At 42.4% G+C, this 23,860-nt stretch overlaps 1 protein-coding gene across 1 annotated transcript in view; it reads right to left on the reverse strand.

Annotated features, from left to right (window-relative positions):
• Positions 1 to 23,860, reverse strand: part of LOC149456123 (synaptonemal complex protein 1-like) — a 68,602-nt gene that overhangs the window by 10,882 nt on the left and 33,860 nt on the right. The window contains exon 5 of the mRNA XM_089685401.1: positions 12,972 to 13,046. Within this exon, the coding sequence (XP_089541527.1) occupies positions 12,972 to 13,046 (75 nt within the window). The remainder of the gene's footprint in view (positions 1 to 12,971; positions 13,047 to 23,860) is intronic.

Below are 23,860 nucleotides of genomic sequence, written 5' to 3' on the forward strand. Positions count from 1 at the left end.
CACACGTTTCACACAATCTCGTGCTTAATCATAACCTATGCTTATGATTAAGCGCAAGATCATGTGAAACGTGTTAACAGGTCCTGTATTCATGTCCTGGTGCTTTGTGTGCCCTATGGATCAATAAATACACACTATATTCATCTATCCTCTGGTGTGCGGCTGACCCTTCTTCCTTCTACATCAGGTGTGCCCATTAGAGTTCCCCTTTACATCAGTTGTCCCCATCAGAGTGGCTCTTTACATCAGGTATCCCCATCAGAGTGCCCCTTTACATCAGGTCTCCCCATCACAGTGCCACCTTCCATCAGGTATTTCCATCAGAGTGCCCCTTTACATCAGGTGTCACTATCAGAGTGCCCACTTACATCAGGTTTCTGCAGCATAAGGCCCTCTTACATCTGGTGTTTCCCATCATTGTGTCCCCTTACATCAGTTGTCCCCATCAGAGTGCCCCTTTACATAGGGTGTCTCCATCAGAGTGCCCCCTTATATCAGGTGTCCCCATCACATCAGGTGTGCCCATAAGAGTGCCCCTTTACATCAGTTATCCCTATCAGAGTGCCCCTTGCCATAGTATGTGCCCATCAGAGTGCCCCTTTCCATCACATGTGCCCATCAGAGTGCCCCTTTCCAAAATGTGTGCCCTTCAGAGTGCCCCTTAACATAATATGTGTCCATCAGCATGTCACTTAACATATGTGCCTATCAGCATGCCACTTAACATAAAATATGCTCATCAGAGTGCTCCTTAACATAAAATGTGCCCATCAGCATGATCCTTATTTTATGTGAAGGGGCACTCTGATGGATACATTTAATGTTAAGGGGCATGCTGATGGACACATTTTATGTTAAGGGGCACTCTGATGAGCAAATTTTATGTTGTGCCCATCAACTTGCCCCTTAACATAAAATGTGCCCATCAGTGTGTCCCTAACATAAAATGTGCCCATCAGCAAGCCCCTTAACATAAAAAAAGGGGCATGCTGATGGTCACATTTTATGTTAACGGACACTCATAAAATGTGTTCATCAGAAAGCCCCTTGAAATAAAATGTGCCCATCAGCATGGCCCTGTAAATCTCTTTGAAGTACACATACACCATACTTTGAGGGCAGGCAGGGAGCGGGAGTCAGCAGAGGTAGCGAGCTGGGGGGGAGAGCTGCAGCGAGAAGGGGGTGGGACACACACATGACATTTAGACTGGCGGGCTGACGGTCTGCACAGGAGCATGGTTTGCTCCATGTTCGGACCACGGTCTGCCATTTAATGACAGCTGATCTAGGGCAATAAGTAATGTTCTTTCAAGCCCATCTGTTGGCATACAAATGTACACTATATTGCCAACAGTATTGGGACACCCCTCCAAATCATTGGATTCAGGTGTTCCAATAACTTCCATGGCCACAGGTGTATAAAATCAAGCACCTAGGCCTGCAGACTGCTTCTACAAACATTTGTGAATGAACGGGTCACTCTTAGGAGCTCAGTGAATTTAAGCGTAGTAACGTGATAGGTTGCCATCTGTGCAATAAGTCCATCCATGAAATTTCCTTGCTACTAAATATTCAACTGTTAGTGGTATTATAACAAAGTGGAAGCAGCTGGGAACAACAGCAACTCAGACACGAAGTGGTAGGCCACGTAAGATGACAGAGCAGGGTCAGCACATGCTGAAGAGCACAGTGCGCAGAAGTCGCCAACTATCTGCAGAGTCCATAGCTAAAAGATCTCCAAACTTCATGTGGCCTTCAGATTAGCACTACAGTGTGTAGAGAGCTTCATGGAATGGGTTTCCATGGCCAAGCAGCTGCATCCAAGCCTTACATCACCAGTGCAATGCAAAGCGTCAAATGCAGTGGTGTAAGGCACGCCACCATGGGATTCTATAGCAGTGGAGACGTGTTCTCTGGGGTGACTAATCATGATTGTCTGTCTGGGTTTGGCGGTTGCCAGAATGGTACTTGCCTGACTTCACTGTGCCAAGTGTTAAGTTTGGTGAAGGGGGGATTATGGTGTGGGGTTGTTTTTCAGGGGTTGGACTTGGCCCCTTAGTTCCAGTGAAGGGAACTCTTAAGGAGTCAGCATACCAAGACATTTTGGATAATTTCATGCTCCCAACTTTGTGGAAACAGTTTGAAGATGGCCCCTTCCTGTTCCAACATTCTATGCACCAGTGCACAAAGCAAGGTCCATAAAGACCTGGATGAGTTAGTTTGGTGTGGAGGAATTTGCCTGGCCTGCACAGAGTCCTGACCTTAACCAGATAGAATACCTTTGTGATGAATTACAGCGGAGACTGCGAACCAGGCCTTCTCGTCCGACATCAGTGCCTGACCTCACAAATGCGCTTCTGGAAGAATGGTCAAACATTCCCATAGACACATTCCTAACCTTATGGACATCCTTCCCAGAAGAGATGAAGCTAATATAGCTGCAAAGAGTGAGCCAACTCAGTATTGAACCCTACGGACTAAGACTGGGATGCCATTAAAGTTGATATACGTATAAAGGCAGGCATCCCAATACTTTTGGCAATATAGTGTATGTTGGCATTCATTTGTCCCCCTACCACCCACTCTAATTAAAATAAAACCCTTTTAACCACTTGCCGACCGCAGATAGCTGATTGACGTCCTCCCAGAACGTGCTTTCCTGCGCGCCCCCAGGGTGCGCACCTGGCGATCTCCGTGATCGCTGTGTCCTACAGACACAGCTGATCACGTGATGTGGTAAAAGGTCAGCCGTGTCCAATGACACGCTGATCACCGGGAAATGCAATTGCCGGTTCTCGGCTGCACTTTCCTCACGCTGTCAGAGCGTGATGAAAGTACTGCTGAGAACCGGCAGTTGTGAGAGCAGGGATCGGCATCGATCATCAGGGGACTGATGATCAGTGCCCAGCAGTGCCACCCACCAGTTCCGCCCACAAGTGCCAGCAGTGCTGCCCACCAATTCCGCCCACCTGTGCCTAGCAGTGCACCCACCTGTGCCCAGCAGTGCCACTCACCTGTGCCCACCAGTACCACCCACCTGTGCCCACCAGTGCCACCCACCAGTGCCCATCAGTGCTGCCAGTCAGTGTCACCAGTCAGTGCCCAGCGGTTGTGCCAGTCAGTGCCCAGCAGTTGCGCCAGTCAATGCCTAGCATTGCCGCCAGTCAGTGCCCACCAGTGATGCCAGTCAGTGCCACCTATCAGTGCTGTCTATCAGTACCCATCATCAGTGCCGCCTATCAGTGCCGCCTATTAGTGACACCGCATTAGTGCTGCCTATCAGTGCCGCCTAGCTGTGCCACCTCATTAGTGCTGCCTATCAGTGCCCTTCAGTGCTGCCTATCAGTGCCCATCAGTGCCGCCTATCAGTGCTGCCTCATCAACATCAGTGAAGGAGAAAAATTACCTGTTTGAAAAATTTTATAAAACAAACAAAGAAACTTTTTTTTTTTCAAAATTTTTGCAGTTTTTTTGTTTATAGCACAAAAAATAAAGCGCCCAGCGGCGATCAAATACCACCAAAAGAAAGCTCTATTTGTGAGAAAAAAATTATAAAAATTTCATATGGGTACAATCTTGCATGACTGCGCAATTGTCAATCAAAGTGCGACAGCGCTGAAAGATGAAAATTGGCCTGGTAAAAAAGGGGGTATAAGTGCCCGATAGGCAAGTAGTTAAGCTGAGCACACACACAGATCAAAATATTTTTCGCTCAAAACAGTATTTTCGATCTGTGTCATCAGATCAGCTTCTGTCAAACAGTTCTGCAGGAACATTGTAATTTTATCATTGGCTGCAGCACTGATCAGTGTACTATGACAGTGAGAGGTCCTTGCTGTCAAATTGCAATGTCCTAGTAGGGGGGATTCCTGCATCCACCTCAGAAATCTGTTTGGGTTTTTTCTCATGCAACCCATGTATCCAGCTTAGGAGCCTGAACCCACTGTCACTTGATCCCTCTATGATTTAGCGCTGGCATGCAAGCTCCCCACCAACTTATCTTGATGCTATCCCTCTTCATGACATCATTGAACCACTGCAGTCTTTAGGACTTGAAAGTTAGGAAGTTTCCGTGTCACTCAGGTGCTCAAAAAAAGGACCCTCCTCTGTATCAAGATAAAAGACTCTGGAGCGTTACATGACCACAGATTCAGGTAAGTATAGGGGTCTTTAGTTCAGTTAATAAATTTTTTGTTTACATAACCAGAACAGGTAAGCAACATATAACGTTTGATAATAAGTTACAGGTGTCAACAAGTTGCAATTAACACCAACAACACATTGGAAACAAACATTTTACAACCTCAGCAAATATTGTTACATCTATAGTTTCTAGGTTTTGCATGTCCACAAATGGTGAAATAATCATATCTAATAAACAATGAAAGACAATAGACAAATGCTTTTTTAATGACAATAATATTTAATAGCCTTGAGGGCTGGTTCACATCAGATGCAGTGGGACTATGATGGGAGGCTATTCCAGCACAGTCCCACATGGACATGCAAAATGCCTCGTCTCCTATGTGCTCAGTTCACACCACTGTGTTGCGGTGGTTTGCGGGCACAGTGTGTTGAGAAAATGTACTGCATGCAGTACTTTTTTTCAGCACGATGAAAGGCGATCCAATATCTTACTTAAAAACAGTGAAAATCTGCGCTAGGGCTTAAATAAAACAAGAAAAGCTGCTGACACTATGCTCTGAAACAAAGTATAAACCAAATGAAAGATACTGAGAACAGTGCTTTAAAAAATACCTAAATAAATACTAATATCCTTCAAAACAATTCATCTGCAATTAGCAGTCTCTATATATATAACAATCATCCTAAAATTAACAACAAATATGCTATTATGTAAAACAATGTGCAATATGTATGGCCAATTTCATATGCACATGAGATGAGCGATGATGAGCCATGGCCATCTTGGTTAATGGCTGTGTGGAGGTTCTGAGATGTTATAAGCGCTGTCTGCTCTGCAATATACTGTAAGTGCATTTTCAAAATAAAACTTCTTTCTTATGTGGATTCACTGGGAGAGAGTAGTGTTGGGGCTTGATGTTCCAGTTGAATGCAAGTTCCATATATGTTCGCCGAACACATGAACTTACGGGCAACTTACAGTGCCAGTAAAGGATTCTCAACAAAATATTAAATATGAACATTTTATTTATGTTTATATTCAATTGTACAATTATTTTTGGTCCGTTGAAAAAGGGGGGATGGTCAAATCATGGAAATCTCCCTCCTTAAGCATAGTAGCAGTAAAGCACAAAATCACACAGGCCATGATCCACGCCAAAGTGGAAGCCACAATCTTGGACACTATCCCCAAGTTTCTGGGAATATGGAACCCATGGGTGGAATGCTTCCTTCCGTCAAACTCTGACGATTCACTCTTCCTTCCCTGACATACCCATACCTATTGTTCAGATTTGATTCTTAGTTAACCACCAAAGCAATATAATTTAATCCTCACACTACCATCTTTGGAGTCATACCCCCCTCCCCGTCCTCCCATCCCTCCTCCAATACTCCCCACTCCCCCCCCCCCCCACTTGACCGCCTACCCCCTGACCTTCCCACACTGGTTTAAGTTCATCTTCCCCGATCCCCTTACCAGCTTCTGGGGAGCTCACCTCTATATTCACAACGTATCTCGATCATATTTGCCTCTGTGTGACTCTGTTTTCCCTCCATTTCTCAAAATGTTATACTTGTGTACCTGTGTTTTTCTCCCCACCTTTATAAGGACACCATTCCTACAGTAACCAACACCTCTGTTTACCTTTTTATGGATTGCCCAATTTATCTGTTTCCAACCCCGTCAAGAACCAATAAAATTATTTGAACAAGAAAAAGGGGGGATGGCTACCCTTAAGAGCTGTCATTCCTAAACCCTCAAATTAAACCTGAGAGTGTGTACTTTCAGCCCATATCCATTATATACAGTAACTATAGCTTGAATATGTTTTGGTAAAAACCTGAAAAAATCTAAAATTGTGCCTGTGTCCAAATATACATGGACCTAACTGTAATTCTGGTAAGTTTAGAAAGGGAGGGGGTGTGACACATGAAGCCTGGGAGCTGAACTTTTTCTCACTGGTATCCACTGATTTAAAGGGAACTATACTTTTGTTTTTCTTCTACATTGGGACTATTATGTGATCATTTCAGTTGGGGTGGGACTAATGTCATTTATACCCCTAGTGTGAACTCATTCACATTTAGGATTTGCACTTTTGCACATTCTTTTTACATTACCATATTTTTGCATGTTTATGATTTTTTTGCATATTTGCACACTATTTAGACTTTGCAAGAAATTGGCCAATTTAATCAATGTCGTACATATTGTACAATCCAATACCTCATACCGCGCAGCAGGAAATTTAATTTCATGAGATGTCTTTGTGACATCTCAATAAAGAAGTGTAATCCGTAAGCTCAGTGCATCATCACTGTGCTGAGCTCAGCCAGACAGCTCTCTACACCAGCCGCTCTCCTGCTATGTGACCAAGCCCTGAGTTTAAAGGGGTTTTATAAGAAGGAAGCAAGGGAAGGGAAAGAGAAAGAAAGGAAAAAAAGCACTGAGGCAATGCATTGAGTCTTTCCATTGAAGGACATATGGTGAATATTAACCATTTGCCATCCACCCAATAGCAGGTATACTGCTACGCTGTGCACAATCACATATACAGTCAGGTCCATAAATATTGGGACATGGACACAATTCTAACATTTTTGACTCTATACACCACCACAATGGATTTGAAATGAAACAAACAAGATGTGCTTTAACTGCAGACTGTTAGCTTTAATTTGAGGGTATTTACATCCACATCAGGTGAACGGTGAAGGAAGTACAACAGTTTGCATATGTGCCTCCCACTTGTTATGGGACCAAAAGTAATGGGACAGAATAATAATCATAAATCAAACTTTCACTTTTTAATACTTGGTTGCAAATCCTTTGCAGTCAATTACAGCCTGAATTCTGGAACGCATAGACATCACCAGATGCTGGGTTTCATCCCTGGTGATGCTCTGCCAGGCCTCTACTGCAACCGTCTTCAGTTTCTGCTTGTTCTTGGGGCATTTTCCCTTCAGTTTTGTCTTCAGCAAGTGAAATGCATGCTCAATCGGATTCAGGGCAGGTGATTGACTTGGTCATTGCCTAACATTCCACTTCTTTCCCTTAAAAAAACTCTTTGGTTGCTTTTGCAGTATGCTTTGGGTCATTGTCCATCTGCACTGTGAAGCAGCGTCCAATGAGTTCTGAAGCATTTGGCTGAATATGAGCAGATAATATTGCCCGAAACACTTCAGAATTCATGCTGCTGCTTTTGTCAGCAGTCACATCATCAATAAATACAAGAGAAGCAGTTCCATTGGCAGCCATACATGCCCACGCCATGACACTACCACCACCATGCTTCACTGATGAGGTGGTATGCTTAGGATCATGAGCAGTTCCTTTCCTTCTCCATACTCTTCTCTTCCCATCACTCTGGTACAAGTTGATCTTGGTCTCATCTGTCCATAGGATGTTGTTCCAGAACTGTGAAGGCTTTTTTAGATGTCGTTTGGCAAACTCTAATCTGGCCTTCCTGTTTTTGAGGCTCACCAATGGTTTACATCTTGTGGTGAACCCTCTGTATTCACTCTGGTGAAGTCTTCTCTTTATTGTTGACTTTGACTCGCATACACCTACCTCCTAGAGAGTGTTCTTGATCTGGCCAACTGTTGTGAAGGGTGTTTTCTTCACCAGGGAAAGAATTCTTCGGTCATCCACCACAGTTGTTTTCCGTGGTCTTCCGGGTCTTTTGGTGTTGCTGAGCTGACCGGTGTGTTCCTTCTTTTTAAGAATGTTCCAAACAGTTGTTTTGGCCACGCCTAATGTTTTTGCTATCTCTCTGATGGGTTTGTTTTTCTTTTTTCAGCCTAATGATGGCTTGCTTCACTGATAGTGACAGCTCTTTGGATCTCATCTTGAGAGTTGACAGCAACAGATTCCAAATGCAAATAGCAAGCTTGAAATGAACTCTGGACCTTTTATCTGCTCATTGTAATTGGGAAAATGAGGGAATAACACACACCTGGCCATGGAACAGCTGGGAAGCCAATTGTCCCATTAATTTTGGTCCCTTAACAAGTGGGAGGCACATATGCAAACTGTTGTAATTCCTACACCGTTCACCTGATTTGGATGTAAATACCCTCAAATTAAAGCTGACAGTCTGCAGTTAAAGCAAATCTTGTTTGTTTCATTTCAAATCCATTGTGGTGGTGTATAGAGCCAAAAATGTTAGAATTGTGTAGATGTCCCAATATTTATGGACCTGACTGTATAAATGCAATTCTGCACTTCCTGGTCTTGGGTGCATGCATGCACTGCCGGCGTGCCGCTTCTGCTGTGATATGTCACAGCAGAAGTCGATCAGCGAGTTCTGGCCAATGGATGAGCGCTGCCATGCACTAATCGTCTAGGAGACTGACAGAACACAGCTTTGCCTATGTAAACAAGGCAAAGCTGTGCCCTGTCAGCGGCAATGTGCTGGATTTTCTTTCCCTGCAGAACAGGGTATAGAATCTAGAACATTACCTAGTGAAAACAGCACATACAGTGCCCATTACACTTGCTAGGCACACAGGTAACCTCTTTACTCTAGATGTTTAACCCCTTCCTAGCCAGTGTCATTAGTACAGTGTCAGTGCATATTTTTAGCACTGGTTCCCACAAAGTGTCAGTTAGTGTCCGGTTGTCCACCGCAATATTGCAGTCCCACTATAAGTCGCTGATTGCTACCATTACTAGTATTTAAAAAAAAAAAAATCCAGTATATATACCATAGTTTATAGATGCAATAATCTTTGCGCAAACCAATCAATATACAGTTATTGTGATTTTTTTTACCAAAAATATGTAGCAGAATACATATTGGCCTAAATTTATAAAGTAATTTGATTTTTTACTTTTTTTATTGGATATGTTTCATGACAGAAAGTAGAAAATATTGGTTTTTTTAAAAAAAAATTTGTTTTTTTTTGTTTATAGTCCCAAAAAAATAAAAACCAGAGGTGATCAAATACCACCAAAAGAAAGCTCTATTTGTGGGGAAAAATGACATAAATTTAATTTATGTACAGCATTTAATGACCGCGCAATTGTCAGTTAAAATAACACAGTCTCATGTCGCAAAAAATAGCCTGGTCAGGAAGGGGGTAAATCTTCTGGAGGTCAAGTGGTTAAACCTCCTCCTAAAATAAAACTATTCTTGTAGTACTTCAAATATTAAAGCACATCTAAATCCTTAAAAACCCACAAAAAATGGAATATATCACAGCTTACTAGTCCTTTTGTACTTTTGTAAGTATAGAGTAGCAGCATTGTCACCATAAGACAGGACTAAAAACATCTCCATAACATAGACAGGAGGGGTTCTGTAGTCCTCAGAGTTAGCTGGGAGCAATGTAATTGATAAGACTGTAGCACAGGTAAATAGCACAGGAAGGTATCATAATACATGATATCTGGCAGGATCGACAGGTATTTTTGTACTTCTCAAACCAATATAATGAAAAATGTTCAATGGTATATTTAACAGAAGGGCCCAAATAAGTAAAGTTATTTGATAGGGTTTACATATCCCTTAATAGTTACAGTCAGGTCCATAAATATTGGGACATCTACACAATTCTAACATTTTTGGCTCTATACACCACCACAATGGATTTGAAATGAAACAAACAAGATTTGCTTTAACTGCAGACTGTCAGCTTTAATTTGAGGGTATTTACATCCAAATCAGGTGAACGGTGTAGGAATTACAACAGTTTGCATATGTGCCTCCCACTTGTTAAGGGACCAAAATTAATGGGACAATTGGCTTCCCAGCTGTTCCATGGCCAGGTGTGTGTTATTCCCTCATTTTCCCAATTACAATGAGCAGATAAAAGGTCCAGAGTTCATTTCAAGCTTGCTATTTGCATTTGGAATCTGTTGCTGTCAACTCTCAAGATGAGATCCAAAGAGCTGTCACTATCAGTGAAGCAAGCCATCATTAGGCTGAAAAAAGAAAAACAAACCCATCAGAGAGATAGCAAAAACATTAGGCGTGGCCAAAACAACTGTTTGGAACATTCTTAAAAAGAAGGAACACACCGGTCAGCTCAGCAACACCAAAAGACCCGGAAGACCACGGAAAACAACTGTGGTGGATGACCGAAGAATTCTTTCCCTGGTGAAGAAAACACCCTTCACAACAGTTGGCCAGATCAAGAACACTCTCCAGGAGCTAGGTGTACGTGTGTCAAAGTCAACAATCAAGAGAAGACTTCACCAGAGTGAATACAGAGGGTTCACCACAAGATGTAAACCATTGGTGAGCCTCAAAAACAGGAAGGCCAGATTAGAGTTTGCCAAACGACATCTAAAAAAGCCTGCACAGTTCTGGAACAACATCCTATGGACAGATGAGACCAAGATCAACTTGTACCAGAGTGATGGGAAGAGAAGAGTATGGAGAAGGAAAGGAACTGCTCATGATCCTAAGCATACCACCTCATCAGTGAAGCATGGTGGTGGTAGTGTCATGGCGTGGGCATGTATGGCTGCCAATGGAACTGCTTCTCTTGTATTTATTGATGATGTGACTGCTGACAAAAGCAGCAGCAGGAATTCTGAAGTGTTTTGGGCAATATTATCTGCTCATATTCAGCCAAATGCTTCAGAACTCATTGGACGCCGCTTCACAGTGCAGATGGACAATGACCCAAAGCATACTGCAAAAGCAACCAAAGAGTTTTTTTAAGGGAAAGAAGTGGAATGTTCTGCAATGGCCAAGTCAATCACCTGCCCTGAATCCGATTGAGCATGCATTTCACTTGCTGAAGACAAAACTGAAGGGAAAATGCCCCAAGAACAAGCAGAAACTGAAGACGGTTGCAGTAGAGGCCTGGCAGAGCATCACCAGGGTTGAAACCCAGCATCTGGTGATGTCTATGCGTTCCAGAATTCAGGCTGTAATTGACTGCAAAGGATTTGCAACCAAGTATTAAAAAGTGAAAGTTTGATTTATGATTATTATTCTGTCCCATTACTTTTGGTCCCATAACAAGTGGGAGGCACATATGCAAACTGTTGTACTTCCTACACCGTTCACCTGATGTGGATGTAAATACCTTCAAATTAAAGCTAACATTCTGCAGTTAAAGCACATCTTGTTTGTTTCATTTCAAATCCATTGTGGTGATGTATAGAGCCAAAAATGTTAGAATTGTGTCCATGTCCCAATATTTATGGACCTGACTGTACAAGCCTACTAAGCCTTTAACACTTCAAGTCTGGACACTTTCACCCCCTTCCAGTCGAGGCCAATTTTCAGCTTTCAGTGCTATCACACTTTGAATAACAATTGCGCGGTCATGCAACACTGTACCCATATGAATTTGTTAGCATTTTTTTGAGACAGATAAAACTTTATTTTGGTGGTATTTATTCACCATTGGGATTTTTATTTTATAATAAATAACAAATAAATAATCTTTCTTCATAAATCCAGGCCAAAATGTATTCATCTATCTTTTTAGTAAAAAAAAAATAAAACACCAAAAAACCTAAATTAGTTCATAACCAAAAATATAATTTTTCAAAACATTTATTTACGTTTATTTTTTTTAAATATTATTTTTATGTTTTCTTTTTTTAACATACTGTCACCTTAGCAGTACAGTGTCACCATAGTGACAGTGTACTACTTGTGGGGAGTGAAGATTTTTTTTTACACTGATTGTTTTTACACCCATAAAGGCTGTAAAAGCAATCATTTTGCCTTCTCTCTGGCTGCATTCCTGCAGCCATTGAGAAATACTGTGCGAGCTGTGATTGGTCACAGCTTGTCATATGGTACAAGGCTGTTGTGAATAGCCTTGTACCATGTGACCTCTGTGATCATTCACAGATTTCACAAGTAGTAAGCAACTATGTCAGGAAGTGACATCTTGTTTACTACTATTCATGTGATCACTGATTGGCCAATCAGTGATCACATGAATCGTGACCTCACACAGAGGTGTCCTGTACAGAGATCTGTGTTCTGCTGTGTCCCAGGGAGCGCGCACAGGCAATAGATGCGGGGGGACGTTTAGAAATGTCCACCCGCATCCGTAGCGCTCCCGTTCGGCCACTTATTGACATGGGCCCATGAGCCGGACAGGAAGAGGTTAACAAAGAGATACCTTCCTTCCTTACTACTCCATATCTGTCATAAATGTCAGGTAAAATAGGATGAAGTATTTGCCTCTGCTGCTGGTGTAAACCATCTCTATAACCCATCCTTTTGCATGTGAACAGAGCACAGGAAGTTATCAACGTACAAGATTTCTGACAAGATCAAAATATATTGTTTGCGCTTACTGAACAAATATAACAAACATATTAATGCCATATTTTGCAAACCAGAAGGGAACATGTAAGAGAAGTTAATTGTCAAGGTTTACATACAATTTAGGGATCATGCACAGGGCTTAAAAAGGTGGGAGATAGAAAACAACAGACATATGGTAGGCAAACTTAGCTGAAGCCAGTATATCAGAAATAATGGGGTTATAGCATGAATATCTCAATATAGGTTATGAAGACAAAAAGTATTCAGACAAGCTCAAAAATGGGATAACGCTCAGGCATACCAGCAGATGGACTACTTGTAACCAAATAAAAAACAATTTTCATTCATTGCAATGGCCAGGATAATTAAAATGTTCATTCATTGCAATGCCCAGGATAAATTAATATTCTGGCCAATGGAATCCATAAACGCTCAAACTCTTGATGCACTTAAAAGTGCCTAAACCACTGTGCAATACGCGGCTTTAGGTGCATTTTCCTGCCAGGAGTATAAGGTATTCAGAGGAGAAATTCAAACACCCTGTGTGCATGGGGCCTTAACCATATGATAATGCATTACCTTTTTTTCCTTTTCATTCTGAATCTCTGTTTTAAACTTGCTTATTTCATTATTTTTGTTGGATAGCTCCTTTTCCTTGGGAGACAAAAAAAGGTATAGTTAATGAAAAAGAAACTGACCAAAAACAAATTTGACCAGTGAAGTCAATGCATTGGGCCAGTTTAATCACTTGACCTTTGGAATGTTTTACCCCTTTCATGACCAGACCATTTTTTTTGCTATTCAGCACTGTGCTACTTGAACTGGCAATTGCTCGGTCATTCAAGACTGTACACAAATTAAGTTTATATAATTTTTTTCACAAAAATAGAGCTTTCCTTTGGAGGTATTTGATCACCACTGGGTTTATTTTTTATTATATAAATGAAAAAAACATTTTCTACAGTACTTTCTATGAAAAAACATATTCAATAAATCAACTTTTGAAACAAAAGAGGTGTCTTTTTGCTAAAATCAAATTTCTTCATAAATGTAGGCCAAAATGTATTCTTCTACATGTCTTTGGTAAAAAAAAATCCCAATAAGTGTACATTAAATGGTTTGTGTAAAAGTTATAGCTTCTATAAAGTATGGTATATATACTGGAATTTTTATTTTACTACTAATGGTGGTAACTAGGGACTTATATATACTGGAATTTACGTAACTTTACGTAAAGCTGCTATAACTTTCTGACTGCCTATTACATTTCTTGAGGCGCTAAAATGCCAAGACAGTACAAACACCCCCCAACTGATCTCTTTGTGGAAAGAAGACACGCCAGGGTATTTGCTGAGAGGCATGTTGAGTCCATGGAAGATTTTATTTTTTTGTCACAAGTTTTTAGAAAATGCCCCCAAAAATTATTTTTTTTTATTACACAAAGGGGCATTTTAGGGCCTCTAAAAACAATACGTGTATGGCCAGCATTAGGACTTTCTGCCACACTCCTAGAACTGGGCATACATGTTTTGTTCAGCCTGTGGGCTGAATTAAAAATAGAACCTAACAGATCCCTTCATTCACATTGATCAATGTAGATGAAGAAACCTCTGCCAGAAAAAGTGTATGCTCAACATTAGCCTTATATAATCAAAACATTACCTCACCTGGACTCCATAACCTTACATGCTATGTAGGGTCATATAAGGCTTGTGTCCACCTCAGTGGACATACAGTCATGGCCGAAATTGTTGGCACCCTTGATATTTTTCCTGAAAATCAAGTATTTCACACAAAAAAGGTATTGCATTAACACATGTTTTGCTATACACATGTTTATTCCCTTTGTATGTATTGGAACAAATATAAAACAGAGGCAGAAAAGCAAATATGACATAATGTCACACAAAACCCCAAAAATGGGCTGGACAAAAGTATTGGCACCCTTAACTTAATATTTGGTTGCACACCCTTTGGAAAACATAACTGAAATCAGTCGCTTCCTATAACCATCAATAAGCTTCTGACACCTCTCACCCGGAATTTTGGACCACTCTTCCTTTGCAAACAGCTCCAGGTCTCTCTTATTGGAAGGACACCTTTTCCCAACAGCAATTTTAAGATCTCTCCACAGGTGTTCAATGGGATTTAGATCTGGGCTCATTGCTGGCCACTTCAGAACTCTCCAGCGCTTCTTTGCCATCCATTTCTGAGTGCTTTTTGACGTATGTTTGGGGTCATTGTCCTGCTGGAAGACCCAGGATCTTGGACGCAAACCCAGCTTTCTGACACTGGGCCCTACAGTGCGACCCAAAATCCTTTGGTAATCCTCAGATTTCATGATGCCTTGCACACAGTCAAGGCACCCAGTGCCAGAGGCAGCAAAACAACCCCAAAACATCATTGAACCTCCACCATATTTTACCGTAGGTACTGTGTTTTGTTCTTTGTAGGCCTCATTCCATTTTCGGTAAACAGTAGAATGATGTGCTTTACCGAAAAGCTCTATCTTGGTCTCATCTGTCCACAAGACGTTTTCCCAGAAGGCTTTTGGCTTACTCAAGTACATTTTGGCAAACTGTAGTCTTGCTTTTTTATGTCTCTGTGTCAGCAGTGGGGTCCTCCTGGGTCTCCTGCCATAGCGTTTCATTTCATTTAAATGTCGACGGATAGTTCGCGCTGACACTGATGCTCCCTGAGCCTGCAGGACAGCTTGAATGTCTTTGGAACATGTTTGGGGCTGCTTATCCACCATCCGGACTATTCTGCGTTGCAATCTTTCATCAATTTTCCTCATCCGTCCACGACCAGGGAGATTAGCTACAGTGCCATGGGTTGCAAACTTCTTGATAATGTTGCGCACTGTGGACAAAGGCAAATCTAGTTCTCTGGAGATGGACTTGTAACCTTGAGATTGTTGATATTTTGCCACAATTTTGGTTCTCAGGTCCTCAGACAGTTCTTGTCTCCTCTTTCTGTTGTCCATGCTTAGTGTGGCACAGACAGACACACAATGCAAAGGTTAAGTGAACGTCTCTCCTTTTTATCTGCTTTCAGGTGTGATTTCTATATTGCCCACACCTGTTACTTGCCCCAGGTGAGTTTACAGGAGCATCACATGCTTGTAACATTCTTATTTATCCGCAGTTGTGAAAGGGTGCCAATACTTTTGTCCAGCCCATTTTTGGAGGTTTGTGTGACATTATGTCGAATTTGCTTTCTTTCCTCCCTTTTTTTGTTTTGTCCCAATACACACAAAGGGAATAAACATGTGTATAGCAAAACATGTGTTAATGCAATACGTTTCGTGAGAAATACATGATTTCCTGGAGAAATATCAAGGGTGCCAACAATTTCGGCCATGACTGTATATTATCTCTGTAGCCTCTGTGGTGGCTGTCCCTGGTGGTAATTCCTCTTCCTGAGCACTGGTTGTAAACCAATTTCTCCTCTGGATACTGCCCCTTTAAAGCACTCTCCAGCGCTCTCCTCCGCTCAGCAACACATAGGAAAAAAACATTACATAGCACTTTATCCGTATGAATTTTTCATTCACTCACATCTCAATATACAAAATAACACTTTGAGCTGCACCAAAGATAACCAACCAGCATGTATAAATATAATCCTCCTCTTACACAATTGCAGTTCTCCTATGTTGTTTTACCAATCCTCCTCTTTTCCTGAATGTGTCATGACATCATCCAGCAACCCCCCCCCTATGTTTTCACCACAGGGTCACATGACTTCATCAGGGGGAATCTGGCTGGATGACATATCGCTCGCTCTCATATAGGTCAGGTCGGGCACCATTTTGTTGTGGAATTCCCCGTTTTGTTATAGCCTTGTACATTACACTGTACGGGCACGAATTTGTTGTAGATATTTGATTGCCGCTATGTTTGTGTGGATTACTGATCTTTATTCTAATAGCGGCCGCCATTAAATTGATGAATTGGACTTAATTGAATTGGAATGAATTGGATGTTAAAGGAGAAGAACAGTCAAAGCTTGTTTGGCTGTACTGCTCCTGTGGATCACAGACGTGCAGTTTGTTCTGCACTCCTCTGACCTGTTTTCAGCCGACAGTGGGCTAAAGCCCGCTATCAGCTGATGTCACTGAGCCAGTCCAGGCTGGGGAAAGATTGTGTTTATATGGTTGGGATCCACCCACTAGCCTGGACAGCCACCTGGCTCAGCCTCTCAGCGATCAGTATAGAGCCTGAACCCAAACCTGTTCACCATAAATTGACATTAAACACCATCAATAATATAAATAAGTGTCCACAAAATAATTGTGTCATAAATTAATAAAATGAAAATAAATGAAACGTCCTTCTTCCCAAAGGTGTATAATGAACAAACAAATCTTCTCCCAAAGAAATTGTGCTTCCACCATCCACCAGTGAAAAATCAACATCAACCGCACTCATCAGATAATGGTGAGTAATGCACCTTTTAGGATTTTAGGGATCCTATGCCCCTCTAAATTTTCCAGAACTCCTTATCCATCTTGACTGATGCTCTCCTCCTCCTCACTCCTTCAAGAGCTCCCCAGCAGTGCAAGAAAAAGGAATACCATATTGTAATACTGCCAGTAACATTCAATATAATAATAATAATACCAGGCCACAAACATGTTCGAGGAAAGTTAAAAGCATTGGTTTAATAGCCTCATCGGCTCACACAGATCCGCATGTCCACAATAATAACAGGAACCTTACAGCCTTGCGGTTTGCAGAGAATAACAATGTTATCAATGCAAGCTTGAGAATGCCCTGTGGGTGGGGCGAAACACGTCCGGTCTGCCGTCAATACGTTCTACATCACTTCCGATGAGTGGAACGCACGCTGAGAGGTGCGTTCCAAGCGGCCATCTTTGATGTTGGATTACTTTGTTATTCTCTGCAAACCGCAAGGCTGTGAGGTGCCTGTTATTATTGTGGACATGAGGATCTGTGTGAGCCGATGAGGCTATTAAGCAAATGCTTTTAACTTTCCTTGAACATATGAGTGGCCTGGTATTATTATTATATTGAATGTTACTGGCAGTATTACACTATGGTATTCCTTTTTCTTGCACTGCTGGGGAGCTCTTGAAGGAGTGAGGAGGAGGAGAAAGGTGGATAAAGAGTTCTGGAGAATTTAGAGGGGGCATAGGATCCCTAAAATCCTAAAAGGCGCATTACTCACCATTATCTGGTGAGTGCGGTTGATGTTGATTTTTCACTAATGGATGGTGGAAGAACAATTTCTTTGGGAGAAGATTTGTTTGTTCATTATACACCTTTGGGAAGAAGGATGTTTCATTTATATTCATTTTATTAATTTATGACACAATGACACCACCTCCGAAAAAAAAAAATATTAAAAGTCAGCAGCTGAAAATACTGTAGCTGCTGACTTTTAATATTTGGGCACTTACCTGTCCATGCATCCAGCGATGTCCTCACCCCGAGCCGTATCTTCAATCGGCTGTCGGGTGCTGATGGTACCATCTTGACAAAGGGAAACTGGCAGTGAGTTTTGTACTGCACATGTGTGAAGCGCACTTTGCTCGTTAATAGGCTGCAGTCCTCTGAGACCTTAGAAGTGTCCCACAGAGCTGGGGGGGTGCGACCTTCTGGCTCAGTTTGCTGGTTTTGACAGGTACCCGCATCCCCTTCCCCCCAAAAGGTGCCAAATGCAGCAGAACTCCACTTTAACTATTTTAAATAATTTTATATAATGTATAGAAAATCGGTTTTAGAAAGGAATTAAAAAAATAAATATAATCATTTTTACACTTTTTTGAAATCATCCATTTTAATTAATGTATGTGTTTATTAGCACCTAATGGTACAAGATGCACTTGCAAATGTCTGTTTTTTAATGTAAATCTGCATATAAGGTTAATATAGTAATAAGAAGCAGCAGGAGAAATATGGGTCAATATAATAGGAAGTCCAATTTAATTTAATGACGACCGCTATTAGGATAAAGATCGGTAAGCTACAAAAACATGATCAAATATCTACAACAAATTGGTGCCTGACTGGACCTATATGATAGTCATCCAATCAGATTCCTCCTGACACATGACCCTGTGACAAAATGCGTAGGGGTTGCTGGATAAAATCGCGATGCTTGGAAAAAGTATAAGACTGGTAAAATAACATAGGAGAACTGCAATTATGTAAAAGGAGGATTATATTTATACATGCTGGCTATCTTTGGTGCAGTCCAGCACCCATGTACTGTGAGTGTTATTCTGTATATATGGGAGTGAGTGAATAAAACAACTATAAGGATAAAGCACTTTGTAGTGTTTTTTTCCTTATGTGTTGCTGAGTGGAGGAGAGAGCTGGAGAATGCTTTAAAAACTTCCCCAGGATTCCCCCCCCCCTTCCTGACCAGGCCATTTTTTGCGTTACGGCGCTGTGTTACTTTACTGACAATTGCGCAGTCATGCAACACTGCACCCAAATTAAATTTATGCCCCTTTTCCCCATGAATTGAGCTTTTTTCGGTGGTATTTGATCGCCAGTGCATTTTTTATTTTTTGCGCTATAAAAAAAAAACATGACCAACAATTTGAAGAAAAAAACAATATTTTGGACTTTTTGCTATTAAACATGTCCAATAAAAATTAAAAAAAAAAAACAAATTACGTCATAAATTTAGGCCAAAATGTAATCTGAGACGTATTTGCTAAAAAAAAATCCCAATACGTGTAAATTAAGTGGTTTACGTGAAAGTTATAACGTTTACAAATGGCGGTATAGATACTGGAATTTTTTTTTCTACTAGTAACATGAGAGGTGATCAAAGGGTTAACTATATGTAGGGAGTATTCTACTAGGGGGCAGGGGGTGTGCTTCACTAATTCAACTGATAATTGCGCGGTCATGCAATGCTGTACCCAAACGAACTTTGTCATTTTTTTCACACAAATAGAGCTTTCTTTTGGTGGTATTTAATCACCTGTGCGCTTTTTATTTTTCGCACTATAAACAAAAAAAGACCGAAAATTTTAAAGAAAAATGATATCTTTTACTTTCAGCTATAAACAATATATAGTAAACTGAAAGTTAGTTATAAATTTAGACCAAAATGTATTCTGCTACATGTTTTTGGTAAAAAAAAATCCCAAAGTGTATATTGATTGCTTTGTGTGAAAGTTATAGCGTCTACAAACTATGGTATAGATACTGCAATTTATGCCATTTTTTTGCTATAGAGCGCTGCACTCGTTTAACTGACAATTGCGTGGTCATGCAACATGGTACATAAATTAAATTTATGTCCTTTTTTCACACAAATAGAGCTTTCTTTTGGTGGTATTTGATCTCCTGTGCGCTTTTTATTTTTGGCGTTATAAACAAAAACAGTTTTGAGAAAACTATTTTTTTTTAAATAAACAATATTTTCTCATTTCTGTCATAAAAAATATCCAGAAAAACTTTCGTCATATATATAGGCCAAAATGTATTCTGCTACATGTTTTTGGTTAAAAAATCCCAATAAGTGTATATTGGTTGCTTTGTGTGAAAGTTATAGCATCTACAAACTATGGTATAGATAATGGAATTTACACAGCTTTTACTTTCTGACTGCTTATCACATTTCTTGAGGTGCTAAAATACCAGGATAATGTGAACACCCCCAAATGACCCCTTTTTGGAAAGTAGACACCCTAAGCTATCTGCTGAGATGCATATTGAGTCCATGGAAGATTAATTTTTTTTCCACAAGTTTCTGGAAAATGACAAAAACTTTTTTTTTTTTTTTTTACACAAAGTTGTCATTTAAATTATAGATTTCTCACACAAGCCATGGGTATATGTGGAATTACACCCTAAAATACATTATGCTACTTCTACCGAGTATGGGGATACCACATGTGTGAGACTTTTTGGGAGCCTAGTTACATACAGGAGCCTGAAATCCAATGACCACTTTGATAGCCTGAAGGTGCGGAACTTCCTCATTTCACTTCTTCACTACCTATCACAGTTTCGAACGCCCTAAAATGCCAGGATAGCACCAACCCCCCCCCCCCAATGATCCCTTTTTGGAAAGTAGACACCCCAAGGAATTTAAAAAAACCATGGTGAGTATTTTGCAATCACATTTTTTCTCACAAGGTTTTGAAATATAAAAAAAGAAAAGAAAAAATATGTTTTTGGTTTTTTTCTTCATTTTCCAAAAACTTGTGGCAGCAAACGAGATCTGCAAAATACTCACCGAGCTTTTTATCAAATTCCTTGGGGTGTCTTTCCAAAAAGGGGTCATTTGAGGGGGTTTGGTGCTGTCCTGGCATTTCAGGGCCTCTGAAAATGTGATAGGTAGTCAGGAATTGTAATGAGGAAATAAAACCCTTTAAAAGCCTGAAGATGCTTATTGGATTTTGGGGTCCTGTACTTGGCTAGAATGCCAAAACGTCTCTCACATGTGGTGTCCCCATACTCGGGAGAAGTAGCAGAATGTATTTTGGGGAGTAATTCCACATATACCAATGGCATGTGTGAGCAGTAAATCATTTAACCACTTCATGTCTGGACACTTTCACCCCCTTCCTGTCCAGACCAATTTTCAGCTTTCAGCGCTCTCACATTGTGAATGACAATTACTCAGGCATACAAGGCTGTATCCAAATGAAATTATTATCATTTTTTTCAAACAAATAGAGCTTTCATTTGTTGGTATTTAATCACCACTGTGGTTTTTATTTTTTGCTAGAAAAATGAAAAAAGACTGAAAATTTTGAAAAACCAAGCATGTTTTTCTTAGTTTTTGTTACAAAATTTTGCAAATAAATATACTTGCTTCATAAATTTAGGCCAAAATCCATTGTGCTACATTTTGTTTGGTAGAAATAACCCAAATCAGTGTGTATTATTTAGTCATTGTGAAAGTTATAGAGTCCACAGGCCACGGTATATATATTTGAAAATGTAGCAATCCTGATGTACTGACTACCTATATAATTTCTTGGGGTCCTAAAATGCCAGGACAGTACAAATACCTCCCAAATTACTCCTTTTTGGAAAGTAGACAGTCTGGGGTATTTAATGAGAGGCATGTGGAGTTTTTGAAGTAATTTTTTGCCAATTTTTTAGGGAAATGATGAAAGTAAATATTTTTTTCCCCACAAAGTTGTCATTTAACAAGTTCTTTCTCACATACATAAATGTATTTTTTTACGCAAAGTTGTCAATCTATGAGATATTTCTATTACACAGCATAGGCATACTTAAAATTACACCTCAAAATGCATTCTTTAACTCCTGCTGAATATGTCAATACCAAATGTGTGAGACTTTTTCACAGTCTGGCCACATAGAGGGGCTCCACATCCAAAAAGCACCTGTTAGCGTTCTAAGGGCAAAAATTACACATCTAATTTCTTGGGCCACTTGTGTGGCGATCAGGAACACTGCTGGCCACTGCAGGGATCAGGGACACTGCTGGGCCACTTGTGTGGCAATCAGGGACACTGCGGTGATCAGGGACACTGCTGGACCACTTGTGCGGCGATCAGGGCCACTGCTGGGCCACTTGTGTGGCGATCAGGGACACTGCTGGGCCACTTGTGGGGCAATCAGGGACACTGCTTGTCCACTGCGGCGATCAGGGACACTGCTGGGCCACTTGTGTGGCGATCGGGAACACTGCTGGGCCACTGCGGTGATCAGGCCCACTTCTGTGACGATTAGGGACACTGCTGGGCCACTGCGGCAATCAGGGACACTGCGGTGATCAGGGACACTGCTGGATCACTTGTGCAGCGATCAGGGACACTGCTGAGCCACTTGTGTGGTGATCTGGGACACTGCTTGGCCACTGCGGCGATCAGGGACACTGTTGGGCCACTTGTGTGGCGATCAGGGACACTGCTGGGCCACTTGGGCGGCGATCAGGGACACTGCTGGGCCACTTGTGTGGCGATCGGGAACACTGCTGGGCCACTGCGGTGATCAGGGACACTTCTGGGCCACTTGTGTGGCGATTAGGGCCACTGCGGCAATCAGGGACACTGCGGCGATCAGGGACACTGCTGGATCACTTGTGCAGCGATCAGGGACACTGCTGAGCCACTTGTGTGGTGATCTGGGACACTGCTGGGCCACTGCGGCGATCAGGGACACTGTTGGGCCACTTGTGTGGCAATCAGGGACACTGCTGGGCCACTTAGGCGGCGATCAGGGACACTGCTGGGCCACTTGTGTGGCGATCGGGAACACTGCTGGGCCACTGCGGTGATCAGGGACACTTCTGGGATACTTGTGTGGCGATCAGGGACACTGCTGGGCCACTGCGGCAATCAGGAACACTGTTGGGCCACTTGTGTGGCGATCAGGGACACTGCTGGGCCACTGTGGCAATCAGGGACACTGCTGGACCACTGGGCGGCGATCAGGGACACTGCGGCGATCAGGGACACTGCTGGGCCACTTGTGTGGTGATCAGGGACACTGCTTGGCCACTGTGGCAATCAGGGACACTGCTGGGCCACTTGTGTGGCAATCAGGGACACTGCTGGGCCACTTTGGCAATCAGGGACACTGCGGTGCCACTTGTGTGGCGATCAGGGCCACTGCGGCAATCAGGGCCACTGCTGGACCACTTGTGCGGCGATCAGGGACACTGCTGGACCACTTGGGCGGCGATTAGGGACACTGCGGCGAACAGGGACACTGCTAGACCACTTGTGTGGTGATCAGGGACACTGATTGGCCACTGCGGCGATCAGGGACACTGCTGGGCCACTTGTGTGGCGATCAGGGACACTGCTGGGCCACTTGTGTGGCAATCGGGAACACTGCTGGGCCACTGCGGTGATCAGGGCCACTTCTGTGGCGATTAGGGACACTGCGGTGATCAGGGACACTGCTGGATCACTTGTGCAGCGATCAGGGACACTGCTGAGCCACTTGTGTGGTGATCTGGGACACTGCTTGGCCACTGCGGCGATCAGGGACACTGTTGGGCCACTTGTGTGGCGATCAGGGACACTGCTGGGCCACTTGGGCGGCAATCGGGAACACTGCTGGGCCACTGCGGTGATCAGGGACACTTCTGGGCCACATGTGTGGCGATTAGGGACATTGCTGGGCCACTGCGGCAATCAGGGACACTGCGGTGATCAGGGACACTGCTGGGCCACTTGTGTGGCGATCTGGGACACTGCTGGGCCACTGCGGCAATCAGGGAGACTGCTGGACCACTTGTGCGGCGATCAGGGACACTGCTGGGCCACTTGTGTGGCGATCTGGGACACTGCTTGGCCACTGCGGCGATCAGGGACACTGTTGGGCCACTTGTGTGGCGATCAGGGACACTGCTGGGCCACTGCGGCAATCAGGGACACTGCTGGACCACTTGTGCGGCAATCAGGGACACTGCTGGGCCACTTGGGCGGCGATCAGGGACACTGCGGCAATCAGGGACACTGCTGGGCCACTTGTGTGGTGATCAGGGACACT

This window comes from Staurois parvus, unplaced genomic scaffold (genome assembly GCF_062004578.1).
Source record: "Staurois parvus isolate SC_StPar_1 unplaced genomic scaffold, SC_StPar_1.0 ptg000375l, whole genome shotgun sequence".
NCBI classification, from domain to species: domain Eukaryota; kingdom Metazoa; phylum Chordata; class Amphibia; order Anura; family Ranidae; genus Staurois; species Staurois parvus.